General features: G+C 39.8%; 1 protein-coding gene across 1 annotated transcript; it reads right to left on the bottom strand.

Moving 5' to 3' along the window:
* Positions 1-579: 579 nt before the first annotated feature.
* LOC105939406 (G protein-activated inward rectifier potassium channel 1) lies at positions 580-21963 on the bottom strand. The gene is made up of 3 exons (XM_012881545.3): positions 20597-21963; positions 3932-4148; positions 580-3580 (listed from the first exon to the last, which is right to left on the bottom strand). The coding sequence occupies exons 1-3, from the start codon at positions 21263-21265 to the stop codon at positions 2913-2915; spliced, it is 1554 nt and encodes a 517-aa protein (XP_012736999.1). The 5' UTR covers positions 21266-21963; the 3' UTR covers positions 580-2912.
* Positions 21964-23316: the final 1353 nt, after the last annotated feature.

Raw genomic sequence — 23316 nt, 5'->3', positions numbered from 1 at the left:
TGTCTTAGTTCTTTAATCTCAAGTTTAAGTTCCAGAGCATCTGTAAATGCTACATTGATTGATTTGTGTGCAACATGAGGGCATAAATAATCTGTAAGAACGAATATTCTGTTTGGTTTTAATGGAATATGTTTCACTTAATTCTAAAAAATTTTTCAGAATTTTTCATTGGTATTCTCATGTCATTAAAATAAAACTACCAAAAGAAATTGGAGACTGCCTTTATTTGAATGAAACTTAAGCAAAATCAGCAGGGGATCAGATTTAAATTCCCCTAATGTATTTTACCATTCTATGGTGATGTACTGTGCCAAGAAGTTAAAGTTGTTCAAACTTGACAAAACAGATTAAATCAAGACTTAAAATAGCAACCATGTACAAAAAGTAGTGAATACCACAAGGTAACCTGTCTGGCTTGACCTGATATTTTACTAGTAATTTATTAACTAAATATAAATGACTGAACCCTGCTCCCCTATTTATTTCAAATGCTTTTATGTTGACAGGTTACCGGAATAAGTGTCAAAATTATGTCTAAATAGAACAGTGTTTGTAGAAATGTAGAAAATGGTGCCAAAGTTTAAAAGGATCTAAGCCAAAATTTATTGATAAGAACAGCGTTCAATTTACACTTTAAAAAGTCAATACCATTAAAGTAGTTAAGCTTTCAGCTCTATTTTAAACACATCACAAAACAAAGCATTTAATGGCATCTTACAAGGGCTACATGACTTCAAAACATGAAAGTCGTCATTTTAAAAAAAGCAAGGTCACAAACATGCCTATAATGCTGTGTTCACAGCCTGTGCATTCAAACTCTAAAGGAACATGTTCACTAATAGAGGTTGTACATTCCTATTAATGCCACAGGATTAATGAGATACAACCAACAGAAATGAAACCATTTATTCTTCACTAAATTTTTTGTGTATGGCAACCATTTTCATTTTGGGACTCCAATTCCCAATTCATTGGCCGTTCCAGCTGATTTTTCCAACCTTAAACTCAGAAGATCTAAGTTTTGAGTATAAATGATACACACCATAAATAAAAGTGCAGTCGTTACCATATTTGTGTATTAACACAATAAGTAAATGATCAAAGTGCCCAGACTTGTTCTTTCATCGCTGTATTGTTTTGCTCTTTTCTGTAGATGGAGGTGTAAAATAGTCCGATTTAGAAAACAACGTAACAATATATCATAACTCCCTCAACCTAGCACCAGTCTATGCTGTGCATGTGCACTTTACAGCAATGATAGCAGCAGATTTGCAAGCTGAACTCTTTTATATAACAAAAAATGCTGTTTGATTATAGCTGATTTCTTATTTTCTGCATAAATTATTTATGACTTGTGTTCTCAGTAGTTTCATTACATCTAATTTAATTGTACATTAGAGTCACAGTGTACATTTATTAGTTGTGAGTTTTGGGGCCTGTCATGGGCTGTAAAGGGATGGCGTACTGCTCTCCAACGTATCTTAAAGCAACACTGTGTTAGTCTTGACTCAAGTATCAGTTTAATTTGATAGATGTACAATTATTTTTCAGGTCAATATACAGCACTTGGGTTATATCGATGCTTCGTTCAGGATGCACTTCTCAAAAACTTGTAATTTAAGAGGGTCGGCTCTGTTGCTGAATTGATCAGAAATATTTGTGGTTCTCTGGGGTGAACGTGGCCTTTTCTTTACAAGTAACTCCATGTCCTTCATTCCGCTGGTCCAAAGTGGTCTGCTATCTGATTCCAAAAAACAGAGGAGACTGTTTAATTTTGTGACAGTGCAGTGTTGCTAGTGGCCTCCAGACCCCTGAGTGGCTAAAAGTTACACGGTGCTGCTTTTACGCTAACCACTCAGGGTGTAATTTTCACAGTGTGGGAAGATATAAAAAAAAAGTTGCAAAGTGACACAAATGTGTCAAAGGAAATGGCGAGCCATGACAACAGGTTTTATGTTAGCCAATTAATTATGCTAGGGTAAGCATAATTAGCATTTCTATGTTTATTTATTTTTTTTTTTATCCTGAATGATTGGAATTTCCTGCTGCAAAGATAAGAGATAAGAGGCACATGCATTGATTTAAGCAGTAGCTAAACTGATTTTCTGCATTAGGGCAGTAAAGCAAGATTTTCTAAGGTAACACTAGGAAACATAAATTTAGAATTGGACTTGGAGCACAAATGTTAGCCCTTTATACAGGCCACTGAGTAGAAAAGACCAAGTTGATCAAGCGCATTAAGTCCGTTTCATAGTTTGCGATTGAACTAACAATTCAACAATAAAGTTCTGGTAACTACTGGTTGTCTCTGAAGGTGTAGCTCATAAATGATTATGAGTACAACCAGTAATGGCTACTTATATAATCCTGAGTTAGGCTAACTCTAAAGGTTGAATACAGAAAAACAAAAAAAATGTCAGTATAAAAACAAGACTGCAAATAAATACGTTACCAACTCACTGTTAATTAAAATGTTAATTGCTCATTCCCCTCTTTTGTCATTTTTCGTTTGCTAAATTGTGCCTGGTCAATCAGCGGTTCGGGAGTAGGTTTAGCAAATGCTCAGTTCTGCTTATTTACTTAGAAAAAAGTACAGCAGTTCGTGAAGATAATAGAGCATGTGGTGTAACTGTGTAGAAAAAAAAAAAAAAAAACAAGCACACAGAGATAAGTGTTAGAAGTCTGTGGGGGGGCACAGATGGTGATCTATCAAAACTGACTCACAGTTTGAGCGGATGGATGGCTTATTGGCATCGTCCTATTTGTGGCAATCAACAGCTTAGTAAAGAGATTGCATTTAACGGTAAAGAACAAAAGCTGCAGGGAGGGGGGGGGCGGAGAAAACCTAGGTCACAGTAGTCTTTGTTTCTTTGCAATGCCCTTCAAGCCTGTTTGAGTTGTTACAGTTTTTATCAGCGGTCAGCGTTCATTCTGCGCAGCTTTGCGGGTAGACTGTTCTCTGGCCGACTCCCCGCCGAGGGGAAGGGGACCGGCGCTGGTGTTGCGGCCGCAACGGTGCTAATTGCTGCTGGCTGTCTGTGTTTCAGCAGATCGCCTTCCTCCGCGTCAAGATCCAGGGACAGGAGCTTGACTTGCTCCTCAGCCTGCCCTTGCCTCACAGCCGGGATGGAGCTGGACCTAAGCCGCTGGATGCTGAGCGAAAGGTCTCCTGTGCTGCAGGCTTTACCCCCGGGCAAGGCCGTCCCCGTCTTCAGCGCCCTCCATAGGTGCTCCTCCTTGGTGGAGCTCATCCGCTGGAGTTTGCTGGGCAGCCTGGAGGCCTGGTCCTCCGGGTGCTCCGCGTGGTCGGCCGACAGGAGCCTCTCCCGGCGGCCTGGTCTGTTACCCAGCAGGGGGGAGGAAAGTGTGGGAGCAATGGGTACAGGGTTTGGTGACGTCAGAGGGGATTTCTCCTCCTGCTCTTTGACACTGTAGGGAGGCGTGGGGACCTCGAAGGTGTTGTGGAACTGGGAGTAGTCCACTCTGAAGAATCCTTCTTCTAGAGACATGACAGGGAGAAAGCGATGGCCCCACAGGACTTCATCCTCGGTGTAGGATGTCCTTGCCTGACATGTCATACCTACAAAGAGAAGTCACAAAGCAGATCATTGTTTAAAAGGCAAACAAGACAGAAAAGAAACAAAGAAAAGCAGATAAGTACAGAAAGCCAAAAATGGAGGGGAAATGAATGGTAGCGAATTGCTTCAGGGAGAAGGGAGAAAGAGACATGAAAACTACAGCCATGATGGATAAAAGCTTGTGCTACTGAATAATTAAAGCCATGAAATTAAACATTCTCTTCAATATTTCATATTGCTGAGAGGGAGCTCTGTGCCACAAGCTAAAGGTTCATGAAACAAGAGATTAGGAGCGCTTATTCAAATGTAATGGTGAAAAAGACAGAAGTTAAAATGTAAGTTTTTGCTCCCACCTGTGGTTTCCACGATGCCCTCTAGAATAACGACGATCTCAAACTGCTCGTTCATGAGCGAGCGCTGGGAGAGATCAAAGAACGGGCTGTTGGTGTTGATCTCGTGGCAGATGGTGAGAGGTGACACCAAGAAAAGCTGATCCGCCCCCGTGCCAAAACCCACGTCCAGCTCGCACTGGTCCAGGGGCAGGAACTCTCCCTCTGGGGTCTGTCTAGACTGCAAGCACAAATGATTCACATGTTTGGGGGGTTAAAAATATTTTTTTATTGACCATAAATGATATATCTATCTGAGAATTCTTTAGACAGTAAATATCGCTAAAAATAAACTGAATAAACACACAGCTCAACCAGTTATTGTGAGAAGTTTACAGAAACTGCTCATGGGCATGACTATCCCTGAAACTTTGGGATTTTAATGCTGCATTATCTTTCACCAATGGCAGAATAACAACAAACAGTTGCAATGATTTTTTACAAACAAAAATTGAGCCCACAACTTTAATGTATAATGGATTTTCCCCAATGCACACAGGCAAAATTTCACATAGGCAAGGCAAGACAAATTTATTTGGATAGCACAATTCAATGCAAGACAATGCAAAGTGCTTTACATGATTAAAATACAGGAAAATAAAACAAGATATAAGCAAGTAGGAATAAAATGTAGAAGCAAAATAGAACATCAATAAACAGTTGGACTAAAAAAGTTGAACTAATGCTGTTTCAGTAGGACAGTTTAACTAGAACAGTCAAAAGTAGTCCTAAACAAATGTGTTTTTAATCTTGATTTAAAAGAACTCAGGTTTTCCACACTTTAACAGTTTTCTGGAAGTATATGTACATACATGTTCATATATACACCAGCACTCATACTTGGTTGAATGTCTCTTAGCGAGTGGCAGAGAAGCTAGAATTTTCGTCTTTTCGTATGGATCAACAAAGTCCTGGCTCAATTCTAGATAAATATTTGACCTCCTTTATTGGAAAAACTGGTAGATTTTAAGCAATGTCTACAAATCTGCAACAAGGTTCAAGCCAGGGCTTTGGGAAGGTCTAAGAAGCTTAATGCTAGTTTTCATCCTGAATCAGGTTTAGATACATTTAAAACTGTTCTCCCGTTGGAACATCAAATTTTAACTGTCTGATCCAAACTGTCACCCTCTTGTGAAAGGAAACTGGTTAGCAAGTTCAACAACAACTCGGGGACCACCAAGCCTCAAGCCTAGCATGGACCAGAACCTTCTGGATCACCAAAGTCAAGGTCCACAGAGACACATGCAACAAGTGGGTGCTCTAGCATTAGGGAATGCTTCAAAATCTGACCCAGTGCAGAAAAAACTTGAGCAAAACACCTTCATTATGACCTTAAAAGTGTCAATATTGTGATTCTGAGAAGAAATATATTTTAATAGATTCCTCCCATTCCTTTCTCTGAAGTATGCCATTTAGCCTCCTTGACAAAGAGAATTTAATCCTTCAGATACAATTTTGAGAGATTTTTGGCACTGATGTAAATAAAATGTTATTTATTTAGAATGATATGATCTTTAATACAGAAGTAGAATTAACTAGCTTATGGATTGCTTGAGTTAATAATCCATCATTTATGAAGCAAAATCCATTATCTACAAAAGCCCCTCCTCTAAAATCGACACTTTCAAGTAAGACTGAGCGCTTGGCTTTCTGGAGAGAAGGTTTTTTTGGTCAGTAGAGAAAATGGTTGGGCTAAAATGGTCTTTTCCTTTGGATGTAGTGTTTTACCAGTGTGATTTGTTTCTTTTATTCTGTGTATGTTGCATGGGGGCTTATTTTGCCAGATACCAAAGACAAATCTCCATCTTTAAACTAGATGGACAATAAAGTTTGTTTAAAGGAGTGAATTCCAGATGTTCTAATCTAAGAAAAATGTGCCGACTGTTAAGCATAGTGACGGTAGCATCATACCGAGGGAGCTGAAAAACACATGATTGAGATTTATGGGTATAGTACTAAATCTTTGAGTTATTTTTACTCCCCCTAAAGAAATGTAATGTGCTTCTAAATAGCTAAACAACCAAAATTAATTTGACGCTCACGTCAATTATGAGTGTGTGTTGAAATCTGACAGGAACTCAATGTTTGGCTCTTATATGGAGCTATGCCAAACCAGCCACTAATTCAAGCTTCATGAAAAAAGGTGATTGCTGATAAAACTACCAAAGTAAAGCTCAAACATAAGGACAAAAACTTCTCCCAACAGGAATATTCTACAGGAAATACAGCAACAGAAATGAACAAAAACACATTATTGACTGAAACACAAACAAAAGACTAAGAGATTCATGGCCCAATATATTGTTAGCTTCTCCTGCATCCAATTGACAACACTGATTTAAATAGCATCACTCTACTAATGGGGCCTCATAGACAAGGATCATACCTGAAAGGACAAGAAGACAGTTGAATGAGCTTTTCCAGAAAGCTGCCTCCAGTTTCTGTGTTCTGTAACTCTATGGGTGACAGCCATTCAGAACACAAGGCCACTTTGACAGACAGACCTTGTTTTGGTCCATGCCTGTGTTTTATTTCAGTTATTTATACATTTTTACCGTACCTGGCGGTTGGAGAGGGAAGCGTTAAAAGTGCATGAAATTGCTATGAGAAGGTAATTTCCTTTTTGTATTTAGGGACAGAGATTAAGTGTGGAGGGAGTTATTTTATTCAGTCGCAGATGTCATGAGTCCAATGAACGTGCAGAAGCTGTAGCAGTCCGGCATTTTCCCCCCACCTAACCCCTCTTACCGAGGAGGAGGATGAAAATTAAGAGAAAACTGAGATTTTATTTGCGCCCAGTTGGCTTTAACAGGCCTACAGATTTTATAGACTGAGAATCAGCGCATCAAATCAGGCAAGTCAACAAAAATCTTTTTTGTAATATAAGAGGACTGACTTTGCTACAACAGTTATCCAGGGGCTGCAGCAGTACCAAAGCTTTATTTTCTATTACTTAAAGTTGTCCATCTCTATCTCACTCTGAAAAATGCTCACTGAGCAGATCTTTTATTTTTAGAACATATCTTCATTACCCATTTGCACAACATTAAAAACCTATGTTGTGACGTCAAAGACAAGATCACTATTTGTCAAGAAAAACATACTGACTAAACTACAGGAGTATGAGACGACAAGCAGTGCAATCACATTGATTTTCTGCTAATTATAAGCCTTTTATTTGTGTCATGAGTTAAAAATACATCAAGAGCAAAGTGTTTGTTTTTTTTCATTAAAAGGTGAAAGCTGTAATTAAACATAAATCAGTAACAACATCAAAGCTGACGTGTGTAAATCAAAACCACGACAAAGCAGCCCCTCTGATGATGATTGTTAGTGAATATTCCTCTGTGCGGGTAATTTAAAGGAGCAATAAGTAAGAAATTTGCTGCAAAATTAGCCAAAATCATTCTCACTTGTGACCTGTCCAGGGTGTACCCCGCCTCTCGTCCATTGAAAATGCTGAAGATGGGCACCAGCACCTCTCGCTACCCCATGAGGGATAAAGCGAGTAAGAAGATGGATGGATGGATGCATGGATGGATGGATGGATGGATGCATGGATGGATGGATTCTCACTTGTCACCCGGGATGGAACATTCCCTATAAACAATCGGTCGTCTCCATCAGCAATGTCTTAGTCAAGCTTTTCTCCTTTCAAACCTAAAGGTACAGTATAGAACTACTTCGGTGTAGTTTGTAGCCTGTGTTTACTTCCTGGTTCCTGAGCCAATCATATGAGAGTTCCCAGGGTTTCCAACACAGAGCGCAGCATTTGTTATTTTATCTTGGCAAAAGAGCAGCACTCTGACAACGTGGAAGCCAGTAAGAGAAACAGACCAGAAATAGAACAGAATACAACATCATAGACCTGTCCTTTGTAAGTATAAAATCTATGGATTTACAGCAGCAACAGACAGTTGAGGAAATGGCTGTTCTCCCTGGCAGGCATTATGTATGTGTTGTTTGGATTTGAAACACTAGGTCTCCCTAGGGGTGGGCGATATGAAGAAAATCTAATATCCCGATATATTTGGGCTATATCACGATACACCATATATATCGCGATATGTTCAAATAACCTTGAATAACAAATGTTTTTAGCCAAATAGTGGCTAAAGTTGCATTGGTATATCTCATATGAATGTGTCAATTTTTTTTGTTTGAAAAATTGATTGCAAAATAAAAATTAATTTAAAATGTTTTATTTTAGCCATTTTTTTTTTCGACACGCGGAGTTCGAATTTTGCACTGGATGACGTTTTAGGTGGAACAAATTTGTGCTACTGCTTCCTTTTGTGGCAATGGTGTTATGGCATGTTTTGCAAATTACTGCGTTTTGTTCGACATCCTTCCACTGCCTGAAAAGCTCGCTGTCGCCATAGTTCTCGCTGTCTCGTCAACGTTAAGTAAGCACACGGGTTCGTTGTTGTGTGCGCGCACGAGAGCGTTTCTGGTTTGGAGGAGGAGCGAGTGATGCGTTCACAGCATGTGGGAAAAACTAAACTCACAGTTAATTAAATACAGCGGCTCAATTTGCCATGAAAATTTTCACGCGATGGTCGCGATAAAGTGATTTTAACTATCGCGCAGAGGAAAACTTGAGATACATCGAGTATACTCGATATATCGCCCACCACTAGGTGTCCCTATTACTTACTGCTCCTTTAAAGAGTCTAGAAAAGTGTGGAATTTCACTTTGTTTTTTCCCCCAAATTTATCCAGAGCTGGAAAATATCTCAGTACAGAAAAAAAAGTTGTAGTACTAGATTCCATCCATCCGATTTGTCAATCATCCATCCGTCAAATTTGTCTATCTAGGCAAATCCATCTGTTTGTCAGGTTTGTATATCCACCTATCCATCCATCGCATATTTTTTTACAGATCTGACCTCAGTTGAAATGTTTGCAGCAGTATGAAGCTGTGGAATCCTGTCTAAAATCAAGAACCTCTTTCTGTCGCCTAATTTTAACTTTATACATTTTCCTGGATCCCTCAGTAAGGAGACACTTGGTCCACAGATGGCACACAGGCTGTCATTTGTATTCAGAGCGATGTTGAGGACAGAAGGGTGTGACATTTCACGGGAAGACGTCTGTGCCCAGAGATTCCTGGCTCGCCTTCGAGAGGGAAAGTGTCACCCATCACGCTGCATCAGTGTTTGTTTCTTCTGTAATGCGCAGACATGGAGCCTATGTTACACATCCACTAAAGTTAGATCAGAAACTGAGAGTGCAAGGCTGGCAGCTGTTTAACGCGATTAACACAAGGCTGACGAAAAGCCACGAAAAGCCATGACAATCAATGATCTGATTATGTATCAGATTAGTGATTGTGCATCTATTGAGGATTATTTTCGTAAAATAAACAATAGAAATTAGGTATGTCTGACAGCACAGTGGACTCTAGCAGAATATTGTAGGCTTGTTTTTTGGCTGCAGAACAATGCTATCTCTCTTGAGGAGGAACTGACAGAAAAAGTCACATACAAGCCCAGTCTGGTGGATTTAATGCGTAAATCTTCCCGTCAGAACAAACTCTCCAGAGAGGAAGTCTGAGAGTCTTTAACTACTGTGAAGCTCATAAATTCATTAATCTGGTGAGTTCATCTTGCCTTCTTCTTTTCAATGCTTCAAACCTTCCAGAAGATCAACACTCAGTGTAGTCTCTTCAGTCCAAGCTAAACATCTCAAACTTCAATCATTTTGGAAGCATTTTTGTTTGCATTTTGCTTTAGGTAACTATACCAGACAGCACGTGGGCTTTTTTTTTTTTTTTAGTTCAGGTTAACCTACAGTTTAAACAACATAGCTACATGTAGTGAGTAAAAAACACAATATACCCACTGCTTCTTCAGAACAAGGAGAGCTAAATTTGTAGAAACGATTTGAGTACTTGCTTCAAATGGAGAAGTTAACATACACCAACATTTAATTCCAAATTATTTAACATAATTTCAATGCTTTTAATTAATGTAGGAAAGCCCAGACGATGGTGGCATGACTTTGTATGGTTCTGATGGTTTAATTCACATTTGACTTCATCGGAGGCACATCTGTGGATGTATAACGAGGCAGCGCCTTTTGTGACATCATGGACAGAAAACATCCAAGTAAATCAAAGTATTTGGAAGAGAACTGTGGACCCCAACAAGGCTGGTTGATCCTTGGGCACAATTTCCAGATGCCTGAACGTGCCACATTCGTCTGATTAAAAGATGTAATACGCCATGCGAACGTCCAGCCATCATACTGTTCAGGAAGAAGACGGGTTCAGTGTCCCAGAGATTAATGTGCTAAAGCTAGTAAGAAAGAGTAACGGCGCTCCTTCTGCAAATGAGTTATGACACCAGCACGAATGGAGTCGGCTTTTATACTGCCACCTATAACAAATCACTGCTGCTCTTCTTTTGAATAATAAATATTAATATACTGACAATCTATCACCTTTTTAAGATGTGATAACAAAGACAGAGTTGTAGAGGAATAGCAGTACATTCCCCGTAAACTAGTTTTACCTCATGAGCTTTACCTTTAAGTGGTTTTAGCAGTTTGTCTAATAGTTTGGAATGAATGAACTGTCGATGGTTGCATTTGACCATACATAGTAAAAGCAAACATTCTCCTAGACCCAACCCTGCAGCTGATTCTGTTCTGCTGAGCACTCATTCCTGATTTTTTATTTAGTTTTTTTGTTTTTTTACTGAAATATAGATGAGCATGACCAGGCAAAACAACAGAACACACCCTTGTCCCTAAGGAGGTGTGCTGTCTTTTTTGGGGGCCACATGATGTAATTTGCAACTTTTAGTAGAGCAAGCATAAACTACTAAACAGGTTTGCAAAACATTATCTGAAGCACCCACCAGACCTCAAGAAAATGCCCTTTGTATTGATGAGACCAAAAAGAACATGTTTGGCCATGTTTTAATAAAACTGGACCAGGATCTTAGCACCTGGCAGTCCTTCAGTCATACATGAGAACTCCTAAGTGTACCAAATATATCCTAAAATCAATTGTGAGGCTATCTGTCCAACTGCTAAAGCTTGGCTGTTAGTGGGGCACCCAACAGGACAATAACCGAAACAAAAATTATAAATATTTTGCAACGGCCTAGTCAAAGGCTGACCTGACTGAAATGTTTTAGGCCTGAACAAAGCTGTACAGAAATGCTTTTAAACCTCAATAAACTGAAGTGATGTTCAAATTATTTTCCGTTTTGGGATTTATTGTTGGTCAATGAATAATGGCATGATGTTTTGTACACATGGGTTTAGATCGTGACCAGATAAATAATGCCATAAAAAATCAGATACTAATAGATAGTATGGTGCTATGGTAAAAAAAAAATGAATAAACTACCTAATGACTTTCAGGATAATGTTTGGTGAAACTGTTCTAACTTCCTCGACCAGCTAGCTGTGCTCTAGAGCTAACGCTAGCTCATAAATCAAAACAAGGGGCAGCATCATGTCAGCTGTAATTTTATTTTTGCTCTAAAGCTAAAAAAAACAAAAAAAAAAAAAACAATGAATATTGGTTATCTAAAAAAATCCAATATTTCTTCCTGTATCCTGTGAAAACTTTTTCTCTCGTTAGCTTGTTAAACCAAACAAAAGCATACTCCAGCCACGTCTATTACACTTTTTCTTTTTGATCAATCAACAGAGCAAATCAGTGATAATGAAAACTAATTTGATTTGGCATTCAGATTAAAGATATTTTAGCAATGAATGTGAAATTTCTATTTCTAAACTCGTGTAGCTAAAATACACCAATACGCCTCTGCTAAGGAAAGATAAACATATTTGACACTGAAAGGTCTAACAAGGAGGAAGCCGTGTGTGTTCTTCTCCTGCTGCTAAACACTCAGTGCCACAGGGGGATGAATTAATGGCCTTTGAAAGAGGTCCTGATATGGAGGGAGTGTTTAATTTACCGAGTCAGGTGGCGAAAAAACCAGGGCCAATCCCCGGTGATTCACCTCCACCTGCAACAGTGGAACATTGTGAGTGTGTGAGGATTAGACACTGACGTAAAGAAACACATAGTGTGTAGATGAAAGGCAAAATAAGCATGTTGTTTTAGCTGTGTCCTTGGCTTTAATGACGGAAATCTGCTGACGTTTAAACGTTCAGCTCAGCTTCGGGGGGCATACATCAAATGTTCGCTTCGCATCGGAGGTATCATTCACATTTCCTAAGGGAGATTGAAGCCCGATCGGGTATTGCTGTCTTTGTCTCTCCATTTTTATTTTTATTTTTCATTCCTTTCCTTCTTTGCTTGGCAGTACCAGATGTTGCAAGTAATGTGGACTTGTCTTCCTGCATGTCTGTCTCCTCTCTCCTGCTGTCTTTGCATCCTACTGAGACAAGCTTCTACTGACACTGATGAGCACCACCCAGCTGTCACTCCCTTTCTTTGTATTTTAGTCCTTTTTAGCACAATTCACTTCAGTTTTCCTTTGTATTTTTTTATGCAGAATTTTTTTTAAACATAGCACCACCAGTGCTGCAGGGATTAGTGCACCTCCGCATTCTGCTGTTTTATTAATAATAGCAGCGTTAATATTAATGCACATTCAAGGACTTTTATCTCTTTAAGATCCCGTGCATGGAAAAATATAGAATGTGCAGTCAGCATTTCTGCTGGTAATTAAATGTGTTGTGTGTGGGCACCAAATTAGAATGTAATGAACATTAAACAGACTTTAATTCAATTAAATTCACACTTAAAAGACGCCATTCCTATGTTGTTGTTTTGTTTTTCTGTTGTTGTTTTATAAGTCAAGATAATACATTCTTGTCAATTTAGTCATTCATTATTTTTTTTTTACATTTTCAAATGAGCAATAAACATGACAGGTTATCAGTGGAGTCCAGAAAGCCTTTGACATTTGAACACGATTATAATCATCATTTAGAGTATTTCAAAGAGACACAAGCTATCCCAGTACAAATATATCCCTTTACCATTAAAATTAGGGGTGTTCAGAATTAATGTGAGTAAACTGTGGATAGTGTGCAAAAACATAGCTACAGTTCAGGTTAGGTTTGGCAAAACATGTCTAAAGGTTTAAACGTTTTGCAGTTATTAAAACACATAACATTTTTATATTTCAAGAAGCTTCCTTCTGCTGGAATCTCAAGTCTTTTGCAGCCCCTAACAGGATTTCTTCTGACAAGCTTCTCTGTCCCTACTGAAAAAAGAATGAATAGATTAATAATTAATCTCAGACAATCAGACAATACAGTGAAATTATACATTTAAGACATACAAATATTAAGCACATACATACAAATATATATATATATATATATATATATATATATATATATATATATATATATATATATATATATATATATATATATATATATATATATATATATTGCCAGAACAGTTGCCCTAGACTGCAAAAACAATTGCACAAATCTACATCAAATGTGGAATAGGCCTTAACCCCCTCAGCCAAATAATCAACAAGTCTGGCTATGGGTAATGGCTCAGAAATAGGGCCACTATCAGCCACCTTAAGTACATGGATGACATAAAGCTGACTTTACCCCACCAGGATCTATAGCAGGGACATAGGAATGTCATTTGGGCTGGAGAAATGTGGCCGGATGGTGACAAAGAGACGGAAGGTGATCCACACGGAGAGGAATGCACTTTCAGAAGGAAGAATAGTAGATGTTGAAGAGAGCTATAAGTACCTTGGAATACCACAAGCAAATGGTAGCCACTAAGAGGCCACAAGGAAAGCAGCAACAGCCAAAGGGATGAAGTGCTCAGTGAACGTCTTAAACAATGGAAGCTGGAAGAGAAGCTGGAAGAGAAGGTACTGTTGGGAGGAAAACCCCCTGCATGGAATGTTCCACCGACAGATAGCAGAAGTGGCTGATATGACCAAATCCTACCAATGACTAGATAGGTCTGGACGGAAGGACAACACTGAAGCTCTGATAATGGCAGCACAGGAGCAGGCCTTGAGCACCAGAGCAATAAAAGCCCAGATCTACCATACCACGCCCCAGAAACCATCCAGCATCTCACAGCAGGGTGTAAGACACTAGCAAGGAAGGAATACATGGAACGCCATGACCAAGTGGCTAGTATAGAGTACAGAAACATCTGTTCAGAATACCAACTGGAGACCCCAGGTCAAAATGGGAGTCACCTCCCAAGGTGGTGGAGAACGACAGAGCTAAGATCCTGTGGGACTTCCAGATACAGACATAATGGTAATGGCCAACCAACCAGACATCGTGATCATTGATAGTTAGCAGAAGGCAGCCGTTGTGATTGATGTTTCCATCCCAAGTGATGGACACATCAGGAAAAAGGGGAGTTGCTAGAAGTGTCTTGTCACGAGGGACTTTTTAATGTTGCCCACATCTTCAGCTGATCTCTTCTTTGCTCCCATGCTGTAATGCCGAGTAGTTTTTCTTTTAATCCGTCTATAGTGACGAAAAATCAAGAAACGGCACAAAAATTCAAACCACTGGAAAACCGGAAACAGGACAATCCCACACAGCAGAACACTGCCGCTACCATGTTTCTCAGGAAGAGTGTTGGTCTCCTCTGAACGGAGCACTTGTGTTGTGGCAAACTAGAAAGAGGACATCTTATGGCTTCCTTTCAGAGCCGGTATTCTCATTGTTTGCTCTTTTAGAAAAGGCCAGGCTTGTGGAGTGTAAGACTAGCAGTTGTCCTGTCAACAGATTCTCCCACTTGAGCTGTGAATCTGTGCAGCTCCTCCAAGGTAGCCATATGCTTCTTGGCTCTCTGACTGATGCCCTCCTTGTTGGGGCCCGTGTAGGTTGACAGCCATGTTGTAGGTTAGCAGTTGTGCCATATTTCTACTATTTTATGTGGTGAATGGAACAGTCCTTTGGAAGGTGTTCATGGGCTACTATCCTGTTTAAACTTCACACGGTTTTCTCCCTGAATTGTCTGCTACGTTCTTTGGTCTTCAGGACGCTGTTTGTTCTCTAAGGTTCTCCAACAGACTTCTGAGACCAGAAACATAGCAGCTGAATTTATATTGAAACTAAATCACACACAGATGGAATCCGTTAACTAATTAGTGGCATAAAAGTAAAAGGGGAAAAGTAAATTTAATGTTTGTGTATTTTTTTTATTCCTTTATCCTCATTTGATTTGTTGATTTCCATTGTTTAGCAACAGTGGCTTCTCATTTAAATAGTTCAAGCCTTTCCGTCTCGCATAGATGATTTACATGATGTGATTATCTCGAAACAGTTCAAATGCAGGGGGCTCAAGGTGCCGCGTGGCTCAGCGGGTAAATTAGGTGCATCGTGGACTTGAAGCTGTCAGTCCTCAAAACAGCTTTTTCATGCAGGCTTGTCTCCCAGCCCTGGCCGTTTACTGTAGGCCATCCCCTTCTCTGCTGCCTTTCCTGCCTGACATGTATCAAATAAAGGCCAGCTGTCACAGAATCTTACAAAAAGGGCGTCAACTGCAACTTTTTTTTGTGAAATTATGTAAAACGCATTAGGATTAGATAAAACATAATTCCCTGGAAAGGAGGATACTCAGAAGGGGTGTCTGCTTTCATAGCTTTGATTAGATTTCTTTGCTTCTTTTATTAGATTTACATTAAGACTGGAGAACCAGAATCGTATGCTGCAAAGTTTAAAATTTCTCTGGATTTTTGTCATTCACTTTCATCATAACGTTTCTATCATTAATAGAGCAAAGATTATCCACGCTGGGAAAAGTCAGGGTGCATAACCATGTATGAACACACCTAACACCAGCTGATCTTCAGAATCACAGGTGAACCAGCCTTTTTTTACAACTAGGCAGAGACGGTGCCGATTGCAAACAGAAAACAAAGATCTGAACAAGTTCTATTTTTTCAGTCAGCCAGGAAGCTATTCTGAGAAAACTAAGTAGCTCACAGCTATCTCTAATGTTAATTATAACACCAGACATACCAACAACCAGAATATTTTCTTCCCACTAATAGTAATATGAGATCAAAGGTAAAATATTATACCAAAATATGCTCCAAGTACTTTATTTTTTGCTAGAATCTTGAGTATCCAGGCCTCTAAGGAATTTATAGCCTGCGTGTGAGCCTGAATTTCTCAGTAACTGATTGTTTCTGCCGTGTCGCTCGACAGTTAGACAGCATTTACGGGGATTTACAGCAGCTGCACTTATTTATGCAAGACAAGGTTTTGAGAAGACCATCTGATTGATCCTAAGGATTATGTTACTAGATGCATTTGTTGCAAAAGTGTTTGTGTGTTATTTCCTGGCAATGTACGCCGTGTTTTAACGTTTACTATGCTACGCAAAGTTGTGGAGTCAAAAGCAAATCATCCATGGTGGTCTCATTTTTGTAATGGATAAAATCTGACACGTGTGGCCTTCTTTTGTGTTCAGCCCTTGGGATTCAACACTTTGCAGTAACATCTATTGCTGCTTGTCGGTTTGGCTCATCTAAAGACCATAACCTTGGGCTATACTTGTTTCCATCATTTCAGATACTCACACCACCATGTGTTACCGTGGGCTAGGGCTGGTTGCCAGGGCAGTTTCAGCAATTTCATCTCATCTGACCATCTTTCCCATCTTTGCCATGTCTCCTAAATGGCTTGTGGCAAACTGCACAATGGACTTCTCATAGATGTTTTAACAATACCTTTCTTCTTGCCGCTTCCATAAAGGTCAGATTCATAGAGTGCACAAGTAATAATCATCCTGTCACCACAGTTTTCCATATTGGCTGTGGATCTCTGCAGCTTGCCTAACCTGTCAGTTAAGGTTTTGGCATACTCTATTTTCAGATGATGGGTGGGATTATGGTCTTTGAGATGTCAAAAGTTTCAACTATTGTTCTTTTTAACCTAACCCTGGAATGAACTTCTCCGCAACTTTTTCTCTGACCTTACTGATTTGTACCTTTTTTTTATTGCGATGATGTTTGTTCGCTAATGATCTCCAACGAACCCCTGAGGCCTTCACAGAACAGCAGGAATTATAATGAGATATCAAATTACACATGGGTAGACCCTCTCATCAGGTGACCTCTAACGGCAACGGTAATGTTTTTTTTTTTTTTGTGGTATTAGAGTAAAAGCGGGTGGATACAAAAGCACTCCACACTTTTCAGATTTTCATATGCAGCATGCAAACAACGTAGCTTATAGTTTCCACTTAACAGTTAGAAACTGGTTGACTCTGGTCTCTCATCGAAAATCCTCCCGAAAAATAAGTTTTTGGTTGTTGAGTGACAAAGATTTGGAAGAGTTGGTGTTGTAAAAAAGCAAAACACTGTCATAACGTGCAACTGATGTTATAATCGGGAGATGAGTCACCCTTATGCAGCATAATGTATACAACTTCAGAATATGAAGAAAATTCTGATTGGCTCTTGGTTTATTGTAAATCATTGCATCTGTTTCAGAGAGCTTTGTGGCTTTGAGTAATAAAATAACAATATAAGAAAAGGTGAGGAAGAAGACATTTAGATATTTTTTACAGCTTTTCCTGAAGGCACAACTGCATTTGGAGCTTTTCAGGAGCAATTTAGATAGAGACAATTAAACACATAAATTGGCTCGAAAATAATAATTTAATGACCACGAAAGAAACCATGATTTAATTGAATGCTTGAATCCCTATAAGAGGTTTCACATCTAATAAATCAGCATCTGAAACAACAGCAAGGGCATTTTAAACTGGAGTAAGGTCAGGGGAAACAAATAGAGACAAAAATTAAAGTTCCTACGGTGATTTGTCATATAGGTTCATTAAGTCTAAGAGGTAAAGGGAAGACAGAGCAGATTTAAAAACAAAGAAAATCTGCCTGTGAATCTAATCTGCAACAGTGCCACAGCAGCTTGAAAACAACAATGGTTGCTTCAGTAAAAAGAAGGACAAAAGCTAAAACTTCGTACATAGTAAATTCACAGAGATAATGTCAACATGATATATGATTCTTCGTTTGTCGTTTAAAACAGTAACGGCCAGACTTAGAGAGAATAACAACAGAACGTAAAACTGTCCCAGAGTTACTCCTCTCTCTGTGGAGGGAGAAAAGGTGACGATTGTGCATTTTTCCCCCTGATTAGTCCTCTTTGATGGGTTGTTAAGTGCAATCAAGAGACCATATTTTTCTTTGCCTGCCCAGGCTATTAATTAGAGAAGAAACGATAACAAAATGAAATGTACGCCATCTCAGAATGAGCTGAAACCATAGGAATAAACGCTTCATTAATCAAAGGTCTTAAACAGGCAGTGTGTTTTTTATTCTAAAGCTTAAAGAAAATGTGAAAAAAGGAAACAGAGAGTGAAAAAGAAGAAATGGTTTCTAAATGATATCATGTAAGCTCTGGAGAGTAAAGAAGAAACCCTGCAGAAGCTGTTCTAACTGGAAACTCTCCCTTTAAGGTGGAGAAAATAGCCACATGAGATCACACTCCGATAAGTAATAACGCGGGCCCCTTTAGGCATCTGTTAACAGCTCGGACAGCGGAGCTACAGCGGGAATCCGTGCAGGGGCATTTCTTTTCGTTTGAGCACTGAGTACTACTCAAATATTACAACGAGGAAATGCACAAATGCATCTCCCTGGTGAAAGCAAAAGATGCAAAAAATCCCTCCTCCGTTGCTGAAGTCGACTTGTTTTCAGTTGGGAAGTTGCTTGTCATGTGTGTTCCTCCTCTTCTATCACAGCCACCAGAAGACGCCTCAGCTTTGCTTTTATCCTTGAGCTTCTTTTTTTTTTTTCCTCAGTACTGACAACGTTTCATAAAACGCATTCTAGCTGTCAGCTCTCTGTGCTTCAGACCCGTGGAGGGTTTTTAATGTTCAGGAAATGTAGCTTTGAGGTCTGCTTTCATTGCATACAGCTATATATATATATATATATATATATATAGATAGATAGATAGATAGATAGATAGATAGATAGATAGATTCGCTCTTTTAATAAAAAGTCATTGTTTGGTGCATAATTATCTAGTGTGGACACCTGGATATGGAGTGCCTTACAAAGGTATTAATGCCTATTGAGATTTTCACAATTTTAAACATTACATCTGGGCCTGCACATTATATCAAATGAGGGAATTTAAAAAATAAATAAAACCAATATAAGGATTTTACTTATTCATTCCTTGTATTCAGTCATATCATCACCATAACATTAACAATCATTAACCTATATTGCATATTTTCCTGATATCGTAACTACAACTGCAAAGGAAAGCATCAAAGAGACCCACGGGGGACTCTGGAGGAGCCACAGATCTCCACAACTCAGGTGGGAGAATCCATTGAGAAAGCCTTGATAAGCGCTGTTTGCAGGTTGTCACAAGCCATGTTGTGGCACGGCTAACAAGGCAGAAAGAGGTCTGGTTAGACAAGACCAACATCAGATGGAAAGCTAACTCTCCACATCACCCGGTCAACATCATTCACTTTTTCTTCTGCAGGGTCAGAGAAGCTGGTGAGAGTTTATTGGGTGAATAAAGCGTGATGCTGGGAATCCTGGGGCGGTTCTACCGGGGGTTACAAACGACTTTGGCCTGGAAAAGATGTTCATACAAACAGCTGGAGCTCCAATGAACCGCTGTAGATTGAAGCAAATCTGTGCGTCAGAATGGTTCTGTCAAAGTCCAGACCTGAATCCAATTGAGAAATCTGGAGTACGGTTTTAAAATTTGTGTGAACAGATCATTGAAATGAAATCTGACTGAACTTGAGCTTTCTTTTGTGGAGAAGAATAAATGTCAGTTGTCATGTGCAAAGCTATGTGAGACATATACGGTTATTGCTGTGGAAGATGGTTCTACAAAGTATTGACTCAAGGAGGCTGCAGTGCCATGCAACTGTGGGGGCGACTGTGGCTTGATGGGTTGAGTAGTCGTCTGGCAACCAGAAGGTTGCCTACCGAGATGTGTCTTGGTGTATAAATGTGTGCGCGTTAATGAGAGTGACTGGGTGAATGTGGCTATAGTATACAGCGCTTTGGGTGGTCAGCATGACTGGAAAAGCGCTATATAAGTTCAGTCCATTTACCATTTACCATAACACTGCAGATTTGTGTTTGGAAGGGAAAAACTGAGGAGCGTGTGTAATTTTTCCTTTCACTTCACAATCATGAGCAACTTTACAGCCTTTGAAACCAAATCCCAATGAAATGCAGCAACCTTTAGCTCTAAAATAGGAAATGCAGAGAGAATAGTTTTGCAAACCTAACACCTAATGGGTAGTGGGGGGGCATTGGTTCTGATGACCCGGACTCCATCAGGCAGCACCCTCACCAGCTCTATACTAAAGGGAAAGAAAAGCTGCAGAGCGCAGTGATTAATTCAGCTCAGAAGTAGATCTTCAGGGGGTAGAATGGTGTGCCATTAAAATATATCGTATGATGTAATTATAGACATTCGGGGAATTTCGTCAATTTTTAAGACGAATAGAAACTCAATGCATGACTTGTGGCGTTCCCTGAGAGGCTAATGAGCACCGTCGCGGCAAACTAAGTGACAGGCAATTTGTCTCTACCTTGATAATGACATCTCCAGAGTTGGAATTGCGCAAAAAAAAAAAAGAAAAAAAAAGGAGCACCTTGGATTGAGGTCTCAGCCTACCTTGATGAGCTTGCACCTGATTTGCGCAGACACCATGTGGCTGTTCCGCAGGTTCCCCACTCGGAACATGAGGCACAACTTTCCGTCCCGCTGCGAAATGACCGCGTCCTGGCTGAACATGAGCGTCTCCGCGCGCTTCTTCGGCTGCGACATCTTGATGAACATGCAGCCGATGAGGAAGGCGTCCACGATGGAGCCCAGCAGGGACTGGAAGAGGAACAGGATGATGCCCTCCGGACACTTCTCGGTGATGTAGCGGGAGCCGTAGCCGATGGTCGCCTCGGTCTCGATGAAGAACAGGAACGCGGAGGGAAAGTTGTACACGTTGGCGACGCACGGCGTGTAGGACGGGTCGTGGCCGCCGTTGCTCAGGTCCCCGCGGATGTAGGCGATCACCCACCACATGGAAGCCATGACCAGCCACGCCACCGTGTAGGTGAGGATGAAGATGAGCAGGTTCCACCTCCACTTGAGGTCCACCAGCGTGGTGAAGAGGTCGGACAGGTACCTGCTGGTCTCCCCGCCAAGGTTACCGTGCTGGACGTTGCAGCGGCCGTTCTTCTCCACGAAGCGCTGCCGCTTCCTCTTCACCGGCGCAGAAAAAGTCCTGCTGCTGCTGGTGTTCACAACCTGATAGTCCTCGCCAAATTTCCTCCGTAGAGCCGACATCGTGCCACTCGCCTAATTGCAAAACAATGGGGTTCCCCGGACGCAGGGTTGGGCTTTTTGCGCAACTTTTCGTCCTCCGTGCCCAAAACCATGCAGCACCGTTCAGCGCATCCTGTGAGCTGGAGATGCGCCCCTCTTCTGTAAATTAAGCGAGCAGAGATTCTGCGCAATACACAAGCCAGGGTCGCTCCTTTTTACGCAGAGAGGTCTCTTCCAAGTGCCAACTTTCCGTTCTTCCTCTTCTGAGGGAGGGCTCAGGACTGAAAATCATAGCTGTGCCTGGCATTCACATGCAGTTAGAGCGATAGAGACACAGCTCAGTGCGCACTTCTGGCAGAGGGGTGTTCTAATAGTAGTGACATATTTTTATGCGCCCTGATCCATTCATAAACACGCAGGGCTGGCCAACCTTATGTAGACTTTCCTATTTATTCATTTATTTATTTATTTCCCTGTCTCAAGCAGGGAAGCAGTGTGTGGGCAACCGTACTATCTGAGAAATTACAGTTTGCTATAGCCAGCTGCCAATTTACGGCTGTGTAGTCCCCCCTAGTGTTGCTGCAGTAGAAGTAAACCTAAGTTCATATTGTAAAAGTTTTCCTTCCCATGACATGTCTGCTAAAGAGCTGGGAATATGTATTTGTTTATGATGGGTTTATTATTATTATTATATATTTTTTCAGAATGTAGAGTAGTTTGTTCTCAGGGCATTTGTTTATTAAAATTTGGATTTAAAAAAGGCTGTTATTGCATTGATTTTTTATTTTTTTTTACTCGATGTGCCAAGTGATTTTTTTGCGTCACACTTCACTGAAATTGGACAAATGGATTTAGAAGCATTGCTGTTGTTTTTCCATTATTATTATTATTATTATTATTATTATTATTATTATTATTATTATTATTATTATTATTATTTACAACTCCTTAACTGATTTCGTATTATGAGGTTCATACAAGAGGAGATTAAAGGAAAACATCCAAACAGCTTCGAAATAGTAGACCACGAGGAACATTAAATCCTCCATAAAATATTGCAAAAAATGGATTTTTGTTACACTTGTTACTTTATCTCAAACATTTAAACAGGGATAATATAAAGCATATTAAAGAAGCTACATAAGCAAAATCATACTTAAAGACATTTACAGGGATACAGTTTACTTATCAAATTCCAACCCCACTCACTTCAAGCTATAGCTTTGTGATGCAGTATAACTGAAGACAAGGTAATATATTAATTCCATTATAGTTTTCCTGATATCTTTCATATTACACTTGTTACTCAGGTATATTAGAAGCAGGGGTTACCGCCTGGCCTGGTCAGGTCATCAGTCCAGCTCAGGAAAAAAAGACACAGTCCAAACAGCCGTGCACCCACACATTCACTACTACGGACAGTTTTACAGAGACCACTAAAGCTTCATGTCTTTCTGCTATAGGGAGGAGAACATGCACATGAGAACAATGCTAAACCTTTGCAGAAACTACTTTTTACCTGTATAATAAAATATAATCTTTTTATTTGTTGTTTGTTATATACAAAATATCAATAAACAAAATAGAGGCTATAATACCCAACTATAGTGAAATGAAATAAATCCGTGAAAATTCGCCTGACTTTCTTTCGCTCCATTTCTTTGAACTGTGGTTTAAACTGCTTGGACATATCTTTGGGTTCCCATTTAATCAATTTCAACAGAAACACTCCTACTAGCGTACTTGTGGTAAACCAGATCATAAATAATCAGAATATATATGTTTTATAATTATTGCCCCAGACACCACATGTTTGATAACTGAGTTTCAACATGATGAATGTGAGACTTTAGGTTGACTTTGTTGTCTGTTCTCATGATTATCCTATTTCCACTTGTCTTGGAAATGTTTGTTTTATAATTGTCACATGGGGCTGAGCAATTAATTGCATCTGCAATATCATGCCAATTAAAAAAAACAACTAAATTTTCAAATCTTAGAGGTCTTCAGTTTTTGGCTATGTAATAATGGATAAGACGCGTCCTTTAGGTGTCAGCAGTATTCTTCAAGTG

This window comes from Fundulus heteroclitus, chromosome 10 (genome assembly GCF_011125445.2).
Source record: "Fundulus heteroclitus isolate FHET01 chromosome 10, MU-UCD_Fhet_4.1, whole genome shotgun sequence".
Classification (NCBI taxonomy): Eukaryota; Metazoa; Chordata; class Actinopteri; order Cyprinodontiformes; family Fundulidae; genus Fundulus; species Fundulus heteroclitus.
Note: the sequence above shows the minus strand (reverse complement) of the source record. Positions and strands in the feature narration are given on the sequence as shown.

What these genes read in the sequence shown, in the direction of transcription:
- LOC105939406 (XM_012881545.3), bottom strand. Translation starts at nt 21,265, where the DNA reads ATGTCGGCTCTACGGAGGAAATTTGGCGAGGACTATCAGGTTGTGAAC. An exon ending in TCAGGTGCAAGCTCATCAAG is followed by an intron (nt 4,149 to 20,596) that starts GTAGGCTGAGAC and finishes TTGTGCTTGCAG; the next exon opens with TCTAGACAGACCCCAGAGGG. An exon ending in GGGCATCGTGGAAACCACAG is followed by an intron (nt 3,581 to 3,931) that starts GTGGGAGCAAAA and finishes TTCTCTTTGTAG; the next exon opens with GTATGACATGTCAGGCAAGG.